General features: G+C 43.8%; 1 protein-coding gene across 2 annotated transcripts in view; it reads right to left on the bottom strand.

The window, feature by feature from the left end:
- Positions 1 to 390: 390 nt before the first annotated feature.
- The window catches only part of adgra2 (adhesion G protein-coupled receptor A2), a 34,799-nt gene continuing 14,849 nt past the window's right edge, over positions 391 to 20,340 (bottom strand). Inside the window, exons 1-19 of one of the 2 annotated variants that reach the window (XM_085910377.1) lie at positions 18,010 to 18,158; positions 17,438 to 17,509; positions 8,768 to 8,839; positions 7,536 to 7,607; positions 7,374 to 7,445; positions 6,892 to 7,055; positions 6,606 to 6,819; positions 6,357 to 6,521; positions 6,081 to 6,279; positions 5,844 to 5,993; positions 5,456 to 5,617; positions 5,151 to 5,351; positions 4,846 to 5,035; positions 4,307 to 4,500; positions 4,110 to 4,237; positions 3,889 to 4,012; positions 3,657 to 3,805; positions 2,968 to 3,057; positions 391 to 2,812 (exon numbers count right to left, since the gene is read on the bottom strand). In XM_085910377.1, coding sequence (XP_085766503.1) covers positions 1,423 to 2,812; positions 2,968 to 3,057; positions 3,657 to 3,805; positions 3,889 to 4,012; positions 4,110 to 4,237; positions 4,307 to 4,500; positions 4,846 to 5,035; positions 5,151 to 5,351; positions 5,456 to 5,617; positions 5,844 to 5,993; positions 6,081 to 6,279; positions 6,357 to 6,521; positions 6,606 to 6,819; positions 6,892 to 7,055; positions 7,374 to 7,445; positions 7,536 to 7,607; positions 8,768 to 8,839; positions 17,438 to 17,509; positions 18,010 to 18,083 — 3,882 coding nt within the window. In that variant the 5' untranslated portion in view covers positions 18,084 to 18,158 and the 3' untranslated portion in view covers positions 391 to 1,422. Of the gene's footprint in view, positions 2,813 to 2,967; positions 3,058 to 3,656; positions 3,806 to 3,888; positions 4,013 to 4,109; positions 4,238 to 4,306; positions 4,501 to 4,845; positions 5,036 to 5,150; positions 5,352 to 5,455; positions 5,618 to 5,843; positions 5,994 to 6,080; positions 6,280 to 6,356; positions 6,522 to 6,605; positions 6,820 to 6,891; positions 7,056 to 7,373; positions 7,446 to 7,535; positions 7,608 to 8,767; positions 8,840 to 17,437; positions 17,510 to 18,009; positions 18,159 to 20,340 lie in introns of those variants that run through there. The other variant, XM_085910375.1, reaches the window with a different exon arrangement.

Here is a 20,340-nt window from a genome sequence, read left to right as displayed (position 1 = left end):
TCAACATAAAATGTCCAGTGACTCATAAAGTATTACACAGTTCCTAACTAAAGAAAGACTTAACAATAGAAATGAATAAGAGTTCATGACGTTCCCAAGTGTTTGTGGTTGATGATTTGGAAAATATAACATATGCCAAAGGGTTTGATGAGTTATTATTTGGAATAAAATATTGAAGTAAGACATACTTCGGATACATCAATACTTTGGTTTGATTTGTATTCTAGACCGTTTCAACACTTTGGGTAGCAGAAAATGGTTGACTAAAAATTTATTGTTTAAAGTGTTGCACCGCTGCTGAGGTATATATTTCAGAAATAAATAATCCAATCAATAAATAAATGCCAAAAAAAAAAAAAGCCTTTCTAGCTTGCATCTAATCTAATTATTCACAGGATGAACTTCAAAAATAAAAATGAAGTTATGTACAGCCAACTATGTTTCAGAACACGCACCAGTCTATTGTCAGTTTTCCAAAACATGCTGATTGTTTTCAGTCCTTTATCTGATATGAAGTATCTTTGGATGTCAGAATGAAAATGTGGTACTAGATGTGTGTCCATATTAGGGTGTTGTGACATGGTGGATCTCTGGATTTCACACAGACTTCCTTAAAACTATGACAAAAGGGAGTGACGATAAGTTTCGCAACGGAAGCCCAATTTCCTGTAATACAACTTCCTTTGCTGTAGAAAATGTAAACGATCAAAATCTAATGATTTACGGTGGTCTACTTACATTTGAAGGCCAAATGCTGCAGGAATGGATTATGCACGGCTACACAATTGCATTTTATTACAAGGAGTGCTCAGGGGAATGCATGATAAAAAAAAAAAAAAAAGTATTTTCACTTTGTATTCAAATACCTCACCATCTTTTAATCGACACTGGATTATGTACAGCCGGGACACCCACGCGCACACACGCACGCACGCACGCACGCACATACACACACACACACACACACACACACACACACACACACACACACACACACACACACACACTTGCACACTCACATTTTTGCAAAAAATACTTAAAGCAAACATGACCGTGAAAGGAATTGCAGAAAGCTGTGTACTGTTAAAATGAACAGTCTTCTGAAATGCATAGATAATCAAAGGTAAAACAATAAATCTCTCATTAAACTTAAGTCATAAATCCTCATTAACCAATATATGCACAATATTGCAATATTGTCAGTTGAATAAAACAAACAGCTTTTTATACTGGTCTAAAAATCGGGACTATTTTACACTGAATTATTAGCCTCTGAAACAAAAGTAGCAGTTTGGGGTCTTGGATCCCTTTTTAGAAAAATCTTAAATTATATAACAATAATCAGTCAAAAGCCATTTACAACATAGACTCTTCATTTAAAAAGCTGTCAGGATAACACTGGCGTTGATGTATAAATCCAAATTACACAGTGGTTTCGCTCTTCCACAAACTGCTCTTCACTCCCACAGAACTTTGGGAGTGATCGGTGCTGCTCATGTCGTGGTCCAGCTCCCGAATGGAGTTCTTCACGGCGCCGTTTGGGGCCGCAGCTCCCGGCACAGTTGTTGTGATGCTGTTTAGAGGGTAAGAACAGCGCTTGGCCTCTCGCTCTGCAGCGGCCGCTAGTTTCAAATTGTCTCGGCTGATGCAGCGTCGGTGCGCACCGTTCATGGCCACCCTGCTGGCCACGGAGGGGAGGAGAGGGTAGGGTTTGCGACTACCGCTGCTCCCCCCGTCGCTGCCTTCTGAAGGGCTGGTGGCCACTGACTGACCCACACGCTTTCCATTTGTCAGAGGGCCTGCGTGGCTCTCTGGGAGGCTGTGATGGATGCTCCCATTCTCACTGGTGGCCTGCTTATGGACGGCATGCGATGAGCTGAGGCGTTCCAAGCTGGTGGGACCCAAAGCGCCGAGGCTTCCCCCGCCTCCCGCTGTCCTTAAAGCTTTGAGACGATAGTGACCTCTCCCGTCACCGCGATGAGGATACTGGCTACTGCCTTTAGTCCTGCTATTCACTTTCCTTCTCTGAGGATGCACTGGCACGGAAGCGTTAACGCTGGGAAAAATATTGTTTGACGGCTTGCTGACATTGTCAGTACTGGTGCCGGCGGTGATCCCAGCAGCAGCCCGCGAGGTGTTGCTCGTAGTGTCTTGCGTCGCCTGCAGTAGGTTGGTGAGTTTACAGGGCCCGGGGCCGACACTGCTGATGCCACTCGGTGTGGACGATGAGCGAGTCGATGAAGAATTATGCGAGCCACCGGGTTGATGGCAGTTGATGTAAAGTTGTGAACCCTGCTCAGAGGTTTGTACGCCACTTCCTGTTGTGTAGGTGGATGCGGGATGGGTGCAGCACGGCAGCCACGAGGCCTGTACATCCACTCGTCGGAAGCAGTGGTGCACCACCAAGAACACCCCAAGGGCTATGGCCACCATTCCATAAAGAGAACTAAACAACAAGCTAGCGTGCCCAGTCAGGAACACCGCCATGGCACCGCAACACCACAACACCACGAATAGGAAGTGGGTGGCCACCAAAATTAAAAACTGTGTCTTTAGAGAGTACTGGTCCTCTGTAGCCACACTGGAATTTATTGGGCCCACAACAGAGTCTGTAGACAGGAGACTGACGCTTGCCGCCAATGCAGGCTGGCTCTCAGTCACGGGAGAAGACGGTGAGGTTCCTGTGCATTCTTTAGCCGTACGATGCCTCAGGCAGAACACAGTGCACAGGAAGTAGATCCAGGTCACTGACAACACTAGGCCCGCTGGGACAAAGAACGCCCCCAGGCTGGGGCGCCACACCAGCCAGCAGCTGCAAGAGGCAGTAAAGGCTACGTGAAGGGTCAATGCACAACAAGGACGTCATTGTAAATTGGCTCAATCACGCTGAATTATTCACTTTGCCGCTCGGCATAACAACATAAAGTCAAAGGGTAGACTCAAGGATGAAGACGTCCCGGTACTCACTAAGGGCTGTTGTCTCCATAGTTGCTGACATTGACAGCCGCGGTGATCCCACAGATGATGAGAGGAACTCCACCAGCTATCAAATAGAACCTTAAATGAAAGTTAAAACACATCTGTTTGACCTTTGCCTGTGACATTTGCAATGTATGCAAGTATGTCATAAATGTCCCCGGCTGTAATATGAATAGAGCTGTGTGATCCTTTATATTCTGAGTGGAAGGAGGTCAGTGAGGCTGCAATTTATTGCGAAATGGTGCAATATATCTGAGTGGGCAACAAAGAGGGTCTGGAGGAGCAGCATGGCGTCTGATCTTTGCTGTGGGATCACAGGGGCAAGAGGAGGCCAAGGAGAGGAGAAACACAAGGGATTATTTGGGAAGACAGTGCCCCCCCCCCCCCCCCCCGGATCTCCATCCAGATTTACAGCGACCCCTCTCTGCCCTGTTATGCTGGATTCATACATTCATCTCCTCTACATCTTGCCTTGCTCGTTTTTGTGTCTTACAGAATGCCTCCAAGGTTTCATAAAAACCAAAACAAAGGGACTTTGGTTGTCAGGCACAATAGCGCCTTTAAGACAGGGTGGTCGGGCACAAGAACATCTGCATCGCTCTAAAACATAAACCGTATTGACACCTAACAACAATCTTATGGAACATAAGGAGGTGAAGGTGAGTTCTTGCTCTGACCTGAGCATAGGTCGCTGAGTTGGCGGAAGAGAGGAATCCCCTTCTGTCGGCAACGGCATTCTCCACATAGCTTCTTTATAGATGACCCGGGCACTAACACCGATCCACAGCAGGGTTGACAGTGAGGAGTAGTGCAGGGCGATGCCCACCTGTTGCATAATATGCACGCGTCAGGCCTATACTGTACATTACTGACAAGTACACTTGAGAATTGTTTTGCAAAATGACTTACTGCTTGACAAACAATTGGGTAACTGGTCAGGCTTATGCCCCCTACGTAGATGGCTGTTGTCATGGCGATGTGGAAGCAAGTATTCAGTAATGTGTGCCAGCTTTTTCTTGAAATATGAATGGAACTAATAAGAAACAAGATAAAAAAAAAAAAAGACACATTTGAAATCACCTATGAATCCACTCATGTTGCCAAACGTTTAAGGTAGCACAAAATGATACCTGTGGTGTAGTATGTGAGTGATGATGATGGTGAAGAGGCAAAGGAGCAGCAGTGCAGTGCAGGCATACACCACAGGGTGGAGCACTCTCACGGAGATGGCTGAAGAGTTGGGGAAGTCTGGCACCTCCTGGATAGCAAAGGACAGTCAAATGATGGTCTCCTTTAGCATGGGCAGGCTCAAAATGCATGGTCCTACCTGCAACACAGCATAGTTGCCAAGCAGAGAACAGCGCATTGTGGAGGTTCTGCTGTCACTGTGGACTAGCTGGCAACCCTCTGGGCTCCAACCTCCAGGTTTTCTCCACTGGGCCGCCACAGCATCACTTCCTGGGGACAAGTGGCGGAGTGACACCCAGACAGGCTCTGAGTGGTTCCACATGCTGCAGCCATCTGTATCACATAGGAAGGAGGTGTCACATTGACATTTTCAATGAATACAAAGTCACATTATGAGTCAGTCATACAAAGTGGTGGGAAGAAATGAGCGATATTGTATTTCATTACTGTGCAAATTCTGTTTTTTTACAAACTGGACTTTACGTGACAGGACAACAGCGGTTGAGATTTTGATTGATATCAAATTTAGTTTATTGTGGTCTTGGAATATTATAAGGCCGAAAAAGCAATGGCAGCCACACTGGGGAACATGAAATTTATGTTGACTTGACTTGTGGATTTAAGTACATTTGGGTTGTTGAAATTAGGGGAGCGGGGGTGGAGTTCATTCTTCCTTACCCAGGCCCACATAGATAACCGGAGTGTTGACAGTGCGCCTTCGGGAGTGTCCTGCACTGTTGCTTGAATTCCCAGAGAGAGGAAAAAAGCTTCCAGTTCGGAAGGCCACAAACTGCAGCTTGCAGTCTGGAGGCGCATCAGAAGGAAACAATGTTCCAGGGAGTGTCACGGAGGCCACGGCTACTGAATTCTACAGAAAGGGGGGAAAAAAAACAACCAACCATTACATGTTGAAACCAACACACACAGAGATGGCTTAATCAATGGAATAGAGCAAATACACACAGATAATGCTTAAAACTCACCTTGAGGGGGAAATTGTTCAGAGATGTGTTATGGGAACCCGTGCTGCAGCGAAAACGCAGTTGTTGTTCATGTGTGAACTCCGGCATTTCCATCCCCAAAGTGGTTGTTGAGAGCTCACGGCGCTCATAAGCAGTGCAGGTTATGCCAGTGAAGTGGGCTGGTCGAATTAAAAGGGCTTCCATAACAATGTTCCTTGAAACCTGTACAAATCATTGTCTGTTGTCTGAAACGGGTTCTAGTCTGTTAAACAAGGCTTGAATTACTAGTTAAAATTAAAAAAAAAAAAACAGATGAGAGATCCTACCATGGAAAAGCCCTGAGAATGGCTGTGCAGCTGAGGCCAGGCCAGAGACTCCAGAGAGCCAACTATGGAGCTGCAGGCTCGCTTCTCTCTTTGAGCCAGAGCAAGGATCTGGTCATCCACCAGCATCAGGTTACTGCCCATCTCGACCAAGACCCCCGGCAACTGGGGCAAATCGAGACGCAGCACACATGATATGCTATTATTATATGTGTACAGTTTGGCAATTCAGTTACGTGCTGCTCTAAACGACGGCGAAATTAGCTTTAAACACAGGAATGAAATTCAATTTGACAGTTAGTCATAACACCCACCATCTTTGTAAAGGCAGATTTAAAATAACATAAAAAGCCCTGTACATGCATTTGACATTTGTAATAAAATTTCAAACCTCTTCCAGCTGTTTGACATATTCCATAAACTTTTCCATCATCTGCGCAACATAGAGCACATCCACTGAGTCGGTAAAGCCCGCAGCCTCCAGAGTGTATTTGCGCACTTGGTGGGCCAAAGTAACAGCATTTGATGTATTGATTGGCCTCTGTCAGCCAAGTGTTTGGAAAGCAAATTTTAGTTGGCATTGTTTAACATTCAGAACACATTCAGCACATACGGCAGCATCACTGACCAGGATGAAGGTATGCAGGACACGAGTGATGCCATTCGTGTAGTGACAGTTTGTGTAGTTGCCCTCCTGCCACTTCCCAAAGCGGTCACATAGGCGGGAGGCCTTCTTCTGCTCCACGTCGCCCTCTACAGACAGGGACGGGTAACGCAGCTGCAAGCAGTACTGATGAGAGGTGATGCCTGCCAGAGTTCTAGGCCACCTGGAGTTCCCACCAGAGTAGAAAGTGAACAATGCTCATTTAAAGAGTCAGCGTTAATACGTGCAACTGTAACTAACCTGAACTCGCCGCGGTTGTTAATAACTTTGTCCTCTGGGCAGAAAGAGGCGCTGTTCTCGAGGACCACTATTTCAACAGAGCGAGATGTGTTTCCCCTCCCGGTTGTAACCACACACTCCCACTCTCCACTGGCCTCCACGTGTACGTCGAATAGAATAAGTTCACTGGATATTAAGCAAAGGAGAGACTTTGTGAACATTGTCATGAAAAACATTTGGACCTGAAAGCACCTGAAGCAGTCTCTTCACCTGGTAATGAAAGTGCAGTCATGCACTACATTGCTCTCCAACTGGACACCCTTCTCTGGGTCAGAGGTCACCAGCTGACCATTGTGATGCCAGTGCAAAGCAGTGACTTTATCCACCAGGGCGGTGGTACAGTGGAACGGCAGCCGATCCCCTTTGAAGACCACCTGCCGCTGAGAGGGCAGCAGCGTCAGGGTGTGCAGGTCCAGAGGGCCATCTGGCACGACGGAGAAGACGACAACTCAGATTGACACAGAGCGCGGTGCTACCCGACTGAGCAGATTCTCACCACAGTTCAACTGGCTTTCCCGAAGTCCTCGTAGTGGTTTACCCCTCAGGCTTCTCGGGTAAGCGCACAGGGTCTCATCCCCCAGTCGTGCTGAGCTGCTGCGAAAGAAGCCGGGGATCCAGTGCAGCCCGCAGTCACATGACAAGTACTCTGAGTTGAAGTTCCTGGTGACAAAACTCACCGTCATGATGTGTGTTGCTGAGACCGAGACTTCATAGTCATGCCACATTCCCAAAACATGCACGTTTGGTTAATTTAAGACTCAAGACTTGGGTGGAAATGGATACTATAATATGATATGATGATATTGGGTGATGTCTTCACCAAAGACACTCTAAAAATAAATTTTTGGGAATTTTAGCTTGGAGCCAACAACTAGTTGCACACGCCCAGTTTTGAGATAATCGCAATGCCTGATCAACACGTGTCCACAGTAAGTTTACGATTAATATGGCTATTGGAGATTGACAAAAGAGACTCACACAAGCTTGAGGGATGGTAGCTCCTGAAACACGCCTGATTCCAAGGTTGATATGATGTTTCCTGATAAGTTCCTAAGCAAGCACAAATTGGATCAACAAGATACGTTGGTAGTCTTCCCAACACACAGAAAATGCAAGTACATCATTTCAACTTCCTCTTACAATTTAGTGAGATTAGTCAGCCCTTGGAACATGTCTGAAGTCAGGCAGCCAATGCGGTTGTTGGACAGATCACTGACGGAAGGAAAAGACCAAGAAATGCATTTGGTTACATTTGATCCATTAGATGTGTCCCGGCAACCGATGATACCATGACTCCCATCACGTTATGTTTCTGTGACATCAGACTGAAGTTCATCATGAACGTTTTATACCAGATGAAGGCCTGCAAAGTTAGATGAATGTCTGTTGTCTTCACCTCACTTATCTTTACTCCATGGTTCCATGGAACACCAGTAAATGTTTATCGGCAAAAGCAGGGCCCCTGGCCTGAGTGTGATGTATTGCCACAGCCAGAGAGATGTGCTCTGGTGCTCCTCTGACACTACCCAGCAGAGTACTGTCCAAAGCATGTGTTTATCTCCCCCTGTTTGTTTTGAGAAGCCCCAGACCTTGCAGGGAAAACACAAGCATGGGGCTGAGGGAAGGCGAGTCACGCGGGGCAGCACAGATGACAGCAGCTCCAACCAGAATCTCAATTAACCAGTCAACCCAACCGACTTGCTGTGCGGTGTGTGACCGTTCTCGCGCAGCTTGAAGATGAGTTATGAAATTGTGGATGTGGATGTGATATATATATATATTTTTACCCAAACTGATTTCAGGCTGGCCATGTCAATCAAACCTGCTTTCAAGATTCAATAACGCAGACAGATATTTAAACTGTTCGACGTGACAATGGGAACTGTTTCTTTCGCCAAACAAATTTGCTTTAGCTGCCAAATAACATCAGCATTCTTCCGTCCTCTGAATCCAGTATAATTTAATAATCTGAATTTCTGGTTAGCATGATGTATTTCAATAAAACGTTTTTGTCATATATTACGAGTTGAATTAAATGGCGTGAGTCTCTGCCGCTCAATTTGAGACATGATGGAACCGTATCCTCCACCCCAGAATGCGAATGTCGTGATCTCATCTATTTCTAATTACATATAAAATAAATATCTTTTGTGCGTTATTGCGTGAGTCATCAGCATTTGAGCAGCTGACCGTTGAGCTGCTGCCATTGTGTATTTTGCGAGAGCCTCACGTCTGCCATGAACCGCCAGACCAAACCTGTACTATTTCAAAAAGATTGATGATTCGAAACTCATAACTTGTCTTTAACAATTGCAAATTTCTTCTTACTGCACATGCCGCTGTGAACTGGAAGGTGAATCACATCCACTTACAGTTTCCGAAGCTCTGAAAGACCTTGGAAGGCTCCAGGCATGATGGTGCTGATTAAGTTGTGCTTAAGATCCCTGTGGAGAGAGAAAATATGAAATGATATAATACACACAGGGGCAATGTTGACACGTCTTCAGGAACGCTTTATAAAAAAACAAGGCAACCGCGAGAAAGTGATTCTCATGGCCTAGCTTGGTTCCTCAAGCAGGACACAGCAGGATACTGCGCAGCGATAGGAAATCTTATCCCAGCAGCCACCTGGGCTTGAAAAGAAACATGCCCCTAAAAAAGACCAGATAAGTCTTCTCCTTTACTGAAAGAATTCATCCCGTGATTTTCTCCAAGCGAAACCATGAATATTAATTCTTTCAGCTGCCTTTTGAAGATCTAATTTTATTCTGCCCACCGCACTCTTCTCCACCCGCTTCCCATTCCACATCCACACCCATGTGCTAAAGGATTTAGCAAAACTCCCTCGCCTCCAATCAACTTTGTCCCGTGTTTGATTTCACATCCAAGTTTTTTTTTTTTTTTAACTGCTCTGGAGGGAATAGTGAGGTCCAAGCAGGTCAGGAGACTGATGGCTATCTGCAGGACACGGTCGATGCGAGTTGGAACGTCCGCCCTCATCCAACATGAAAAATGTCCATTTACATCACACTTTCATCACGCGGATTTCCGGGCACGAGCATCAACACCAGCCTATACAGGATGTGGCCTTTATCTCTTCCAATTTTATAAAGGATGCTACTGCAGTAGGCACGTCATCAGGGGAATCTCTGTGACAAAATGTGTCTTTCCTCTCAGTTCTCTACAGTGCTGCCTCACGCCTTGCATAACGTCAGAGCGAGAGTATTTTGATCAAGCGGTGGTTTCAGAAAAGGTGTGGTACATCTGGGATGGGAACTTTTCTAGATTATTGATGCCAGCAATGGCTACCTTATGCAAAGTATGTACAGTATGTGCACTATCATGCTTGTGATGAGGAAATGAAGCATCCATTATGCTTCATGAACCAGTTCTTGTATTTTTTTAACTACTCTCGACAACATTGGACTGAAAGTAGGCTGTCTTGGAATTTTTAAACCCCTTTATTTCAACCAACAGCGCCATCTGGAGGAACTGGTTCAGGAGGCAAATTTGAAGCTTCATTTTCCCATCACTATATATAATACTAAAAGTATTTGCTTTATAACAGCTTCAACTCTTCTAGGAAGGCTGTCTACAAGGCTTTGGAGTTTGTTTATGGGAAATGTTCATCATTCTTCCTGAAGCGCATTTGTGAGGTCACACACAAATGTTGGACCAGAAGGCCTGGCTCTCAGTCTCCGCTCTAATTCACACTGAAGGCGTTCTATCGGATTGAGGTCAGGACTTTGTGCACTGGTGCACAGTCATGCTAGAAGAGGAAGGGGCCAGGTCCAAACTGTTACCACAAATTTGACAGCAAGGAATTCTCAAAATCTCAAGAATCTAGTACTTTGTATGTATGCTGGAGGTTTTGAACAATTTCATGCCACCAACGTTCCAGCTCCTTCCTCAGCGCTCTGAGGGCATTGAAATTTGATTACGTTTTCTGCACATGGTTTCTGTCAAGGTGAGTGCAATTATAATCAGCATTGTTAAAAATTAATAAAGAAACCATTGAATTATGAACACATAGAATTGAAATGTTAATCGTTGCGTTTCCTTCAAATCTCTTCACTAGCTGCTCCCAAACTAGAAGGTCGATATTTAAGTGATGACTAGCGGAGTGCCCTTTTGAGCAGACCTTGACAAGAACTTCACAGCTCAGTAGCCTCGACTCTTTATGTCTGACAACAGCTGTCAGCAGGTAAGGATAGTATCAGACCCAAATACATTTCAAAGCTTCATGCATGCAGAGCAAGAATATGAAATATGAAATAAGGACAGCGGTTGTAGCAATATGTTGCTACATCTGATTCCTTCCTTCCTTCCTTCGTTCCAATGAAGGCCTCTTATCTGATACTGTACCGTATGGGCCGAGCATCTGACAGGCTGCCATTAAGAATGAAATTTGCTTTGGCTAGAAAAGAGCAAGAAGAGGAAGGTGCTCGGAGCCAAATACTAATGAAGATGTATCATAGTATAGAGTTCCATTCGAAGGAGAACCGTGTCAGAGGCGTGAGTGCTCCCCTGACATTGTTTAGGGCCCGGCCCCAGAGGGAGATGGAAAAATGACCGAGGCCGGGGAATGGCCGCTCATTATCGCTAGACTGGAATCAGGAATTTCCTGTTCCTGTAATTTTCTTATGGAAAGCCATTGCAGTCCTCAGGCAAATATTTTGACTGTAATTCTAGTTATCTCCTGTTTTAAATGTATCTACGGGTTAAAAGTACATTTTTAAAATGCGAAAACAAGCATTTACTGGTTTCTTGTTTCCTGACAAAGGTCAGAGAAACCATTTTTGTTGCACGTGTCATTTCCCGTCTGGTTGCCGTCTTAGCAAAGCCCCTCACTCGTTTATTTTTACAGTTTCCTTTTTCTCCTTTTTTTTCACAAGCTAGTTTTTCCCCTTCAGGGAGGGGCAGGTGGTTTGGGGCATTGAGCGCTGAGCAAAATTGTCCCTGTGTATAGTTCATCCCCCACCTCGTTACTCCTTAACACACTTATTCACAATGGGGTCTCTGTGCCGCACCCCCCAAACACACTCCTGCCTTTCCCCTAAAACAGGAAACCAGGATCTACAGAGGTCTTGTTTTTCTACTAATTTCCTGCTTTGTTACCCATTGCCCTGATTATTTTCTTTCTATTCTCTGTTCCCTTAAGATTGGGTACCTAATCAACCTACGTCTGGAAACTGACTGCTTTGTAAATAGTCAAGCATAAGTTGGTGAAACAAAGATAAGCTATTGTGAAAGTTGTTGCTCATTATGTAATAATATCCCATTTTCCATTTTAGTGATCTACTTAAAATGATTGGAGCGATAATTGAGACATCAAGGGGGGGGTGAACAGGACTATTATATTGTGCAACATTTCTCGAGTTGATTAAATGTGTTATAGTCTGCGGCAACAGGAGTGTGATGCTATGCTGCCAAGAAAAACTTTATAATCTTCAACTTGTTGACTTCATTTTTTGGCATTTGGAAGGACCCAAGAAGTAGACCATTACTGCTTTAGCGCTTGTGTTGGCTTCACGGCACAACTAGCAAGCACGGTGTCTGCCATTAATGATGTTATGTCAGTGATAAAACATTTAATGCACTGGGAACAGAGCAGGAACAATAGCTTGGACTGTAAAAGGCTAATGAAGAAGGCGCCTCATTTTTTGTGGTTAAATCTTCGGCAAGAAGTTGACTTGATACCTACAGTGGAGCCTCCAGAACCCAATGCCCCAAAGTAAAGTACAATTTGATCATGGAACATATTCTGGAAAAATGCACCACAAGACTTAAGTGCTCCAAAACCAAGTGATCAAAATACTTTGAGATGACCAGAAATATCAAAAGCATTATAACATGGCATCAACGAAAACAAACAAGCAGTAACATTTCTCTGCTCCCGGCAGGGATGTTAGGTTGGCTGATGTGATGGCGGAACATATAGAAAGGGAGAGTGTTTCAGCAAAAAAAAAAGTTGCGAGTCCAGAGAGAGTGCAAGATTTAACAGCATTTGTCCATATCAACCTTTCCCAGAAAGAGTGTAAAATAGATTTAGTGACATATAAAGCATTCAATTTAGTAATTGGCTTATGAGGTGACTAGCTATGTGTTTCAATAAAGCCCCAGAGCCATGGTGGAGCTCGGCTTGTAACACAAACACCCCGCTCCTCCAGTTTATCTGCAAGACACATCTGGAGTCTATCAAGTCAAGCAGCGCCCCCCCTTTCTGTTTCCTCTCTCCGGCACGCTTAACCCTTTCCTCACCCGCTCTGCCCCTGCGTGATAAGCGGCGAGGTTACCCAAGCAAGATGGTGCAGGGAAACGTGCGGACGTAAACCTTCATTTTTTTAGTGTGTGGCATCCAACGTCCTTTTCGAGTATCGCTCCTGTGTGAACCCAGACGGGGCTGGAAAGAAGGGATTCGTTCTGTATTTATTTTTTCTTAATGTGCTGCCCACCTTTTCTTTGTTCCAACTCATCAGCGTCACTCGCTGAGCCTCTGTGGAAATTTCTTGCTCAGGGAAAACAACCTCACATTGATTTAAGACAAATTGCAGAGGCATGCGTTCGCCCTCTCTCGCTCCCTCGGTGGTTCTCTCCGGCCACCATACCATCTATAGCCATCATGGCTACCCCTCCCTTGTGTCGGTTAGCCTGTTTAAATTGGACAACTTCCTAACCACGAAAACGCTCAAGAGTCGCCTGTCTCCCATTTAGCAAAAGACACAAAGTGTGCTCACTTTGATCAATAATAAACATAATGTGATAATGCCGCCTGGAGTATATATAACATGGATGTGGACCAAACCAATCCGACACGCAAGCTAAATGTTGCATGATGTGCTCTCGCCCGTGAGGCTCATTTTAAACTTTTGGAGTTGAGGAGTCTATATAATGTTGCCAAGCTTCTGAGTCACCAAGCTGACTGCTGCCGTTCAGACCTGTCCACTGCAGCGTCCTGCTGCTCCTTCATCCATCATCATGGATGCCCTCTGCTCTCACTCCTCGCTCCCTCTCTCCTCCCCACATAAGGGTGAACAGACCCGGTAATGAGGGCCCCTTGCGCCTTGCCTGCCTGTCCTGCGTGTCCCATGGTGCAGTGGGGGCCCGGTTGGACAGGAGCCAGGCAGCCTCGGCCCGCTTTTGCTCATTATTCTCATTACCTCACCTCAAATCAGCACTGGACAGGCTGCTGGGATCTGTCCACAACTCATAAAGGTCCTGGCTTGTTAGCTCCCATCCGAGAGGGTGTTCGTGGAGGTACACGTGAAGGCCAAATGGCCGGTACTGTACTATTAGCATGTCAACTTTAGATCAATATAAGTTACTTTACTGTAATTGTAGCATTTGTAACATCCTCCAAAGTATCAAAGTGAAAAGTAATCTGCGCGTTTTAACAGTGCCATGAAAGTCATAAAGAGCTTCTATGTTCCTCGTTTCCTCTGAAGTCACTTTGGAATCATTCGCCGTTTTCCAGAATGAAAAATTGGTTAAATCATCCTCCATGAATGAAAAAACAAAAACACCCTTATAACTAACAAGTACAAAGACAAACAAACACTTATACCAGACTCCATGATTTTTTATTTTCTCATGTTTCCATTTGGGTCTGCATGAAACCTTTCCCTCCAGCATTGAAAATGGCTTAGCCTGGCTATCATGCATTTTCCATGATCCAAAAAAAAAAAGAACTTTCTAACATACAGATGGACAAACAAACCAAAATATGGTCATCCACTATTATGTTCACTTTCATTAACAGCTCAACATTGTAGCCATCTATCCATGCTTTTGTTTGTGTGAGAAGCCACACTACACAACAGAGGCCAGGTATGATTCAACCCCAAAACTGGAAAAGAAATGAGGCATTCCGAGATCCAAATGTAGCTTTTGGACGCCACGGCTATTTAAAAGAGCTACAAAAACACAGTTTGGAGGCAAAAAACAAACAAGCTTAAATTGCTCCACTGCACTTGGGTGGTTTGGCGAGTTATGAAGGCAATCGCGGCTTTGAGGAGGTTTGTCCCAATGAAAGGGCTAACTGTGTAGATTTTTGGGCGAGGGCGGGCTGAGCTACTCATTTAGTCGCCCTGCTAGCGGCAGCAGATCAGATTGCCTTCACAAAGAATACGTCTGGTGTGAGTGTTGTCTTTACCAGAGCTCTGAAGAGAACCGAGGGTGCAGGCTTGCTCAGAGTACACGCGGCACTCCTGCAAGGGGCAGCACTAGCTCATCTTTAAAGCCACAATTTGACCTTCGGTCTGCTTCCTGACTACTACCGAGGTGCCCTTGAGCATGTGCATCCACCTCCCCACATCACTCAGCTCTGTGGCTCTCTGTGTGGTGTGCAACACGGAAAAAAAAATATATCTCGCAAAGTGAGAGTTGAATTTCCACTTGAGGGACTATAACAAGTCAAATACATGTCGAAATGTTTTTAAATTAAATTAAGCGTGTGTGTGTGTGTGTGTGTGTGTGTGTGCGTGTGCAGCCCCAGGCCACTGAATGTTTATTTTCTAGTAGAGGAGGAGATGTTGTGTATTTCCCTGTTCTGTGTTTGCTCAGTCCTAGTGAGCTTGCCCTTTGATTACAGCACTGACCACATAATAACTGTTCACTACTGTTCCAAATGACAAGAATATGGAAATGACATACTGGAAGCAATGAGACGGCAAGGACGGCGGCGATGGCAGGTTCATTTGTCCAAACAGAAATTGAAGCTAGCTGCAGGAAGGAAAATGTATCACGGCTCCATCTCTCCACAAATGGCCACGACGGTGAATTTGAATGTGACATTTTTACCAGCAGACAGCCATTTTCCCATGCGCTTTATTGCAATGATGAGCGCTGTAGCTCAATTAAAGGCTGAGTGAGCAGACCTCCACTGTTGTGTGTCAGAGAGCCAACAGAGGAGTGAAATGAGGCTTGCCTGATTTTCTATGTGTTCTCCTTGCAAGGAACACCCACAACTCCAAATGTGAAACCCTCATACGTGTTGTCAAGCTCATCCAGTCTCCAAGAAAAACTCCACCCTGTTGCCTCCTGCTAGTTTTACCACTGCTGCACATACAAAACTGGCCCGAGCGTCTGAGCTCGGGTTTCTCGACCCAACGACCCTTCAGCCTTACGGGGAGCCTTGTCCGCACGTACAAAAACAAGCACATCCAGCTCCTTTTACATTCAAAATGTTCCTTTGCCATATTCATATGGGTGGCAGATCCGCATGGCATGTGGAACGAATATTCCTCTATTGTGTGTTTGCAAAACGACAGTGCAGTATGCAGACCGAGTGTGTTTGTTGTTAGCTACTAGGGTGCTTCAAGGCTTTACTGGCATCTTCAGTCATTTGAAGAAAAAAAACAAAAAACTCTTGAAGAGCCAACTACAGAGAGCCAGACATGTCAAGATGTTACTTGTAAACATTAGGCACACCTGACCAATAAGATTCTAAGCGATGTCTGTACAAAGATAATAATAATCACTTATGATTGACTGTGTGGTGTTAAAAGGGATCCCACACACCTCAAAAGAGAAAATAAATTGTTAATACAGTGGAAGCATTTTTAGTCTGACCAACATATTTGGGAAAAATATGCCTCGAAAGTTATCACAGAACCTTACAAGACCTCAGATTTTGACTTTGGCTTTTATTCCCAAAAAGGATTTATCTCAACAAGGGGTGTTAAGAGACGAAGAATGTGCAACCATTTATGGAAGATAAGCAGAGTAGGAAGATCCAGCAGTTCTCAAAGTTATGATTGAGAACATTATGTAATGGGGATAGTTTTTTTCAAATGAATACAGTTTTTATTCTTCGGCATGTCACAATAAACACATTTTTAAAAATGACTGAAATGTGAGGAAAATATTGCATCATTACAATGCTGTATTAAAGTTACTTGGAGTTTTCTTTTTGAATAGATATTATAATTTTCCTTTTTAAGTTGTAAGTCTTGAACTTTTAAATGAAGGTTGTTTGATGGAGACAATTCCGTTTCTGTTTGCGCTTATGAGGAGACAAATGAAAACATATGTTATACTAATGATGATGATGATGATGATAAATACTATACTATATCAGGATTTATCTGTCACTGTATCTGTGGTTAATATTTCTTAAATCAAAAAAGGTAATATAGTGCATCAAAAAAATGTTTACTGGTGACATTTTGAATTGTTTTATAAAATGATTTCAAGAAATAAAAAAATAAAAAGATAATACGATATGCTGAGGTTTACTTATAATATCGACAAACAATACTATTTGTACTTGCGGCAGAGAGTTGGGGGGGGTCGCAAAATGTTTTCCTGCTTTTAGGTGGGGATGTAACAGAAAAAAAATTGAGAAGCAGTTTTACATTGATATAGTAATGCAGTGCATTTTACTGACGTCTGTTTGCAATTTTCCATTATTATAGAAATAAAGTTCTGTCACCAAAATTATATTGAAACTTTACTATGAGACTTGCAACTGTCTGGGAAACGCCCAGCGTCAAGATGGAACAATCTGGACCTCACACGTGACCTTAATGAGTGCTATAGAAAATGGATGGCAGGACTGCACCAAGCTACGCCGCAATTACACAATCGCACCATACCTCGATCCACTAAGAACGAATCAAGAAGGTCAGCCCACTCATAGATCAGAAAAACTCATAAAATCTCCATACTGTTAATTCCACATGCCTGTCTCCTGTCAAACAGCTCATCGAAAGAAATAACCATGCAACTAACGATGGCTCACCGAGGCAAAGTTGACAGCCTCCCATGATGAGGGATTTACCTGACTGAGAATGACTAAGGTGAAACTATGAGAACTTGTCAGTGGAATAAATGCGTATCCAGCCAGAGGAGAAGATCGTCCTCCTCGCTGGACTCGAGCCCACTGAGTGGAAGCACACAAGAGCTGCTCAGTTCTCATCATATCCTGTCTGATTTGCTCCCCACGGGCCTCCAAAGTGAAATAGCAGCTCACACATATGGTGAACTACACGCGCAATACACATGCCAGGCTGATTATTGAAAAAGATTGATGAGCTACTCACAGCTTCTCCAGGGCATTAAGTCCAAAGAAGGAGCCATTGTTCAGGACCCTAATTTTGTTGTGGCTCAGTATTCTGCAAAGAAACACAAAGAAAACGTGTTAAATATTCCTTTGAGGATACATTGAAACACATTTTATTCGGCTGACATTTGTTTTAGCGAAAGAGGAGGAAGTCAGGTTTTCATCGAGTTGCACACAAGGACCAGAGCCAAGTGACTACATGAGCGCTTGCTGCAACAGTCATACGTAACTTTCCTGGCTAGACAGTAGACGAGATGGTTCCAATTAAAAATGGAAAAGAACATCAAGATTATAAGCGGTATGCTAATCTTGATCATCATTTTGCATGCATTTTGTATATCAAAAGCAAGTATGTCCGCATCAAGCGCATGGCAACGCAAACTGTCCTCAGTAGGCTTTTTCCATTGCTCGTCTTATCACTACATAGACACAGTGGAAGTGAGACTGAGATACGTGACAAGGGATCATGTGAAATGGAAATTCAGAGTCAACAAGGCTCTTCACTCATCACAATGTGAGCGTGAAGTCCGAGTGGCAGGCGATGTGACTTACGTGACTTTCTTATAGTGCTGAGGAGCAGGAAATGTGGGAGGGCTCCATAAACAGGATGTTTGCTTTGGCTTCATTAAGGTAGACCACACTTAAGTGGTGAAAAAGACTCCACTTTCTTAGACACTAAAGACAATTTCTTATAAACAAACTACATGCATTGATCTCCAGCATGGACTCCAGCTAAGAGCCCATGCACCTTTTTTGCATTAAATTTAAAGGGAAAGAGCGGCTTCCAGTGGCCAGGAAGCAAGTTAATTGTGTTCACGCCCACAACGGCGCAAACAACACCCATTTCCAACCCCACCCAACTATGAAAATGCCAAAAAGAAAGAAAACTCCACCCTAACGCCTAGTTAAACTGCATTTTGCGCTACACTTAAGATCAGCACAAAATTAGAGACCCTTGTGTCACCTTCTTCAAGTCACTGTCATCTAGTATTATGTGTGGAAGTGTCACTATTTCTAATAAGCTTGTGGAAGGGGAGCACATGATGAAAAAGAACTTGCTTGAAATATGTGAATAAAGCAGCTTTTTGTACTTTCTTTTAACGTGTGTGTGTCACGCTGGAGCCTTCGGCATGCAGGGCAGTGTTATAGTTGTTAGCATTTCTGCCTTAAAATTGTAAGATTCAGTTTGAATCTCATCTCCAGCCTTTCTGTGTACACGTTGCATGTTCTTCAAGTGCACGCATTGATTTCTCCAGATTTCTGCCCACATAACATCTAATATCTGTTCATTGTTTGTAAAACATATATCAAACAAATAACAAAAACATGGAAGTTCAGTAGAGACTCTAAAATTGTCCATACGTGTAAATGTGAGCATGAATGGTTGTTTGCTTATGTGCGCATTAGAAAATGACTGGGTGGATAGAATTGGAATTACAATGAGCTGAACCTCATGGTATTATTTTCAAGAACAAGTCTCTGTAAACTCGGAAGTCACCTGCTCACAAGAGGACAAAACTCAGTTCCTGCCGTCCCAGATTCTAAAATGGCCCAGTCCCATTCATCTATATATAACATCTTCCACGAACCAGGAAGTGGCCTACACAAACTCAGATGAAAACAAACACAAAACATTTTTTTTCCCACTTATGTTGTTCAGTCTTGGCAGGTCTATGTGCGATTGGGAACGGGAGCAAAGAAAAAAAAATAGGCAGAGGAATGTGTTTTCTCCAGTCCTAAATGTTTTCCATTGGCTCCAAATAAGATGTAGAGTAGATTTTAAAGCCCTACTACTGTTGGTTTATACGGAAAGATTTGGGTCCTGAATACAATCGAGAAACACTGATTGAATATAAATCCAGTAAGGCTCTGAGGTCTGCAGCCTCGGGTCAAATAATGGAGTTCAGAGTTTCAAGCAGACATGGTGAAGCAGCGTTTAGGTGTTGTGCTGCAGGCAAATGGAATTAATTGCCAGCAAACATGAAGTCAGCTCCAAGTGTGAATGAGTTTAAATCCAGGTTAAAAATGTGATCTCCAAAATCATGTTCTTGCGCTGTATGTTCTGTTTAGTAAGCTATTTTTATTTCTTTGTTTTTATTTTGTTCATAAATGTTTGAAAATGTCATTTGAATTATGTGATGCACATTGAGATAATTCATGTTAAATGTCTTATTTGTGTTCACTTATGTTGTGTTCACAACTCTGGTTTGGACAAAAGGAAAACCAACATAAATGGTGCTTACATTTGGTGCGGTTCACGGTTTGAGTCACAACTTGTCTGGATGGTAGGAAATTGGCCGTAAAGTTAATTAATCTTAATAATAATGCTGTCTGCTGGGTAACGGCTTGTCACAACATGCGGTGACTGCCTAACAAAAATATACTCAATGATTTTTTTTCCTTTTTGTCAACAATGTAACCTTGACAGAGTTTTTCTTTTTTTTTTTTTTAACCAAGCTTGTTGACAGTTTTGTTTATGTTTATAGCCCAGTATGCTGCCCGGTGGTGTCTCACTTCAGGGGGCCGCCATCATTAACACACCTTTCCAGTTTCACAAAATGTTCCTTCATAACACGTGGCCATTAATGGGGTGTTTGCGACATTAAATGTGCCCTAATCAAGACAGTCTAGGCATGGTTGCACCTTTAAAAGGGGGGGCTGGCTGTGAACAGTCTGTGAACCACTCCCCCCTCTCCCCCTCCTCACTTGTTTCCTGCCACATCAATAAAAACACTGCCTTCAGCCCCACGCCTTCCAAGTCATTTAATGACCTGATTAAATCATCCAGTTATGGTTTACTGGAACAAACTGGCCAACATTCACTTCTTCCCTTCCACAAACACTCTTTCAGGAAGAAAAGAAAGGCAGCTTGTAAGCAAAATT

The sequence above is a fragment of the Syngnathus leptorhynchus genome, chromosome 4 (genome assembly GCF_054491065.1).
Source record: "Syngnathus leptorhynchus isolate UIUO chromosome 4, UIUO_Slep, whole genome shotgun sequence".
In the NCBI taxonomy this organism is placed as follows: Eukaryota; Metazoa; Chordata; class Actinopteri; order Syngnathiformes; family Syngnathidae; genus Syngnathus; species Syngnathus leptorhynchus.
Note: the sequence above shows the minus strand (reverse complement) of the source record. Positions and strands in the feature narration are given on the sequence as shown.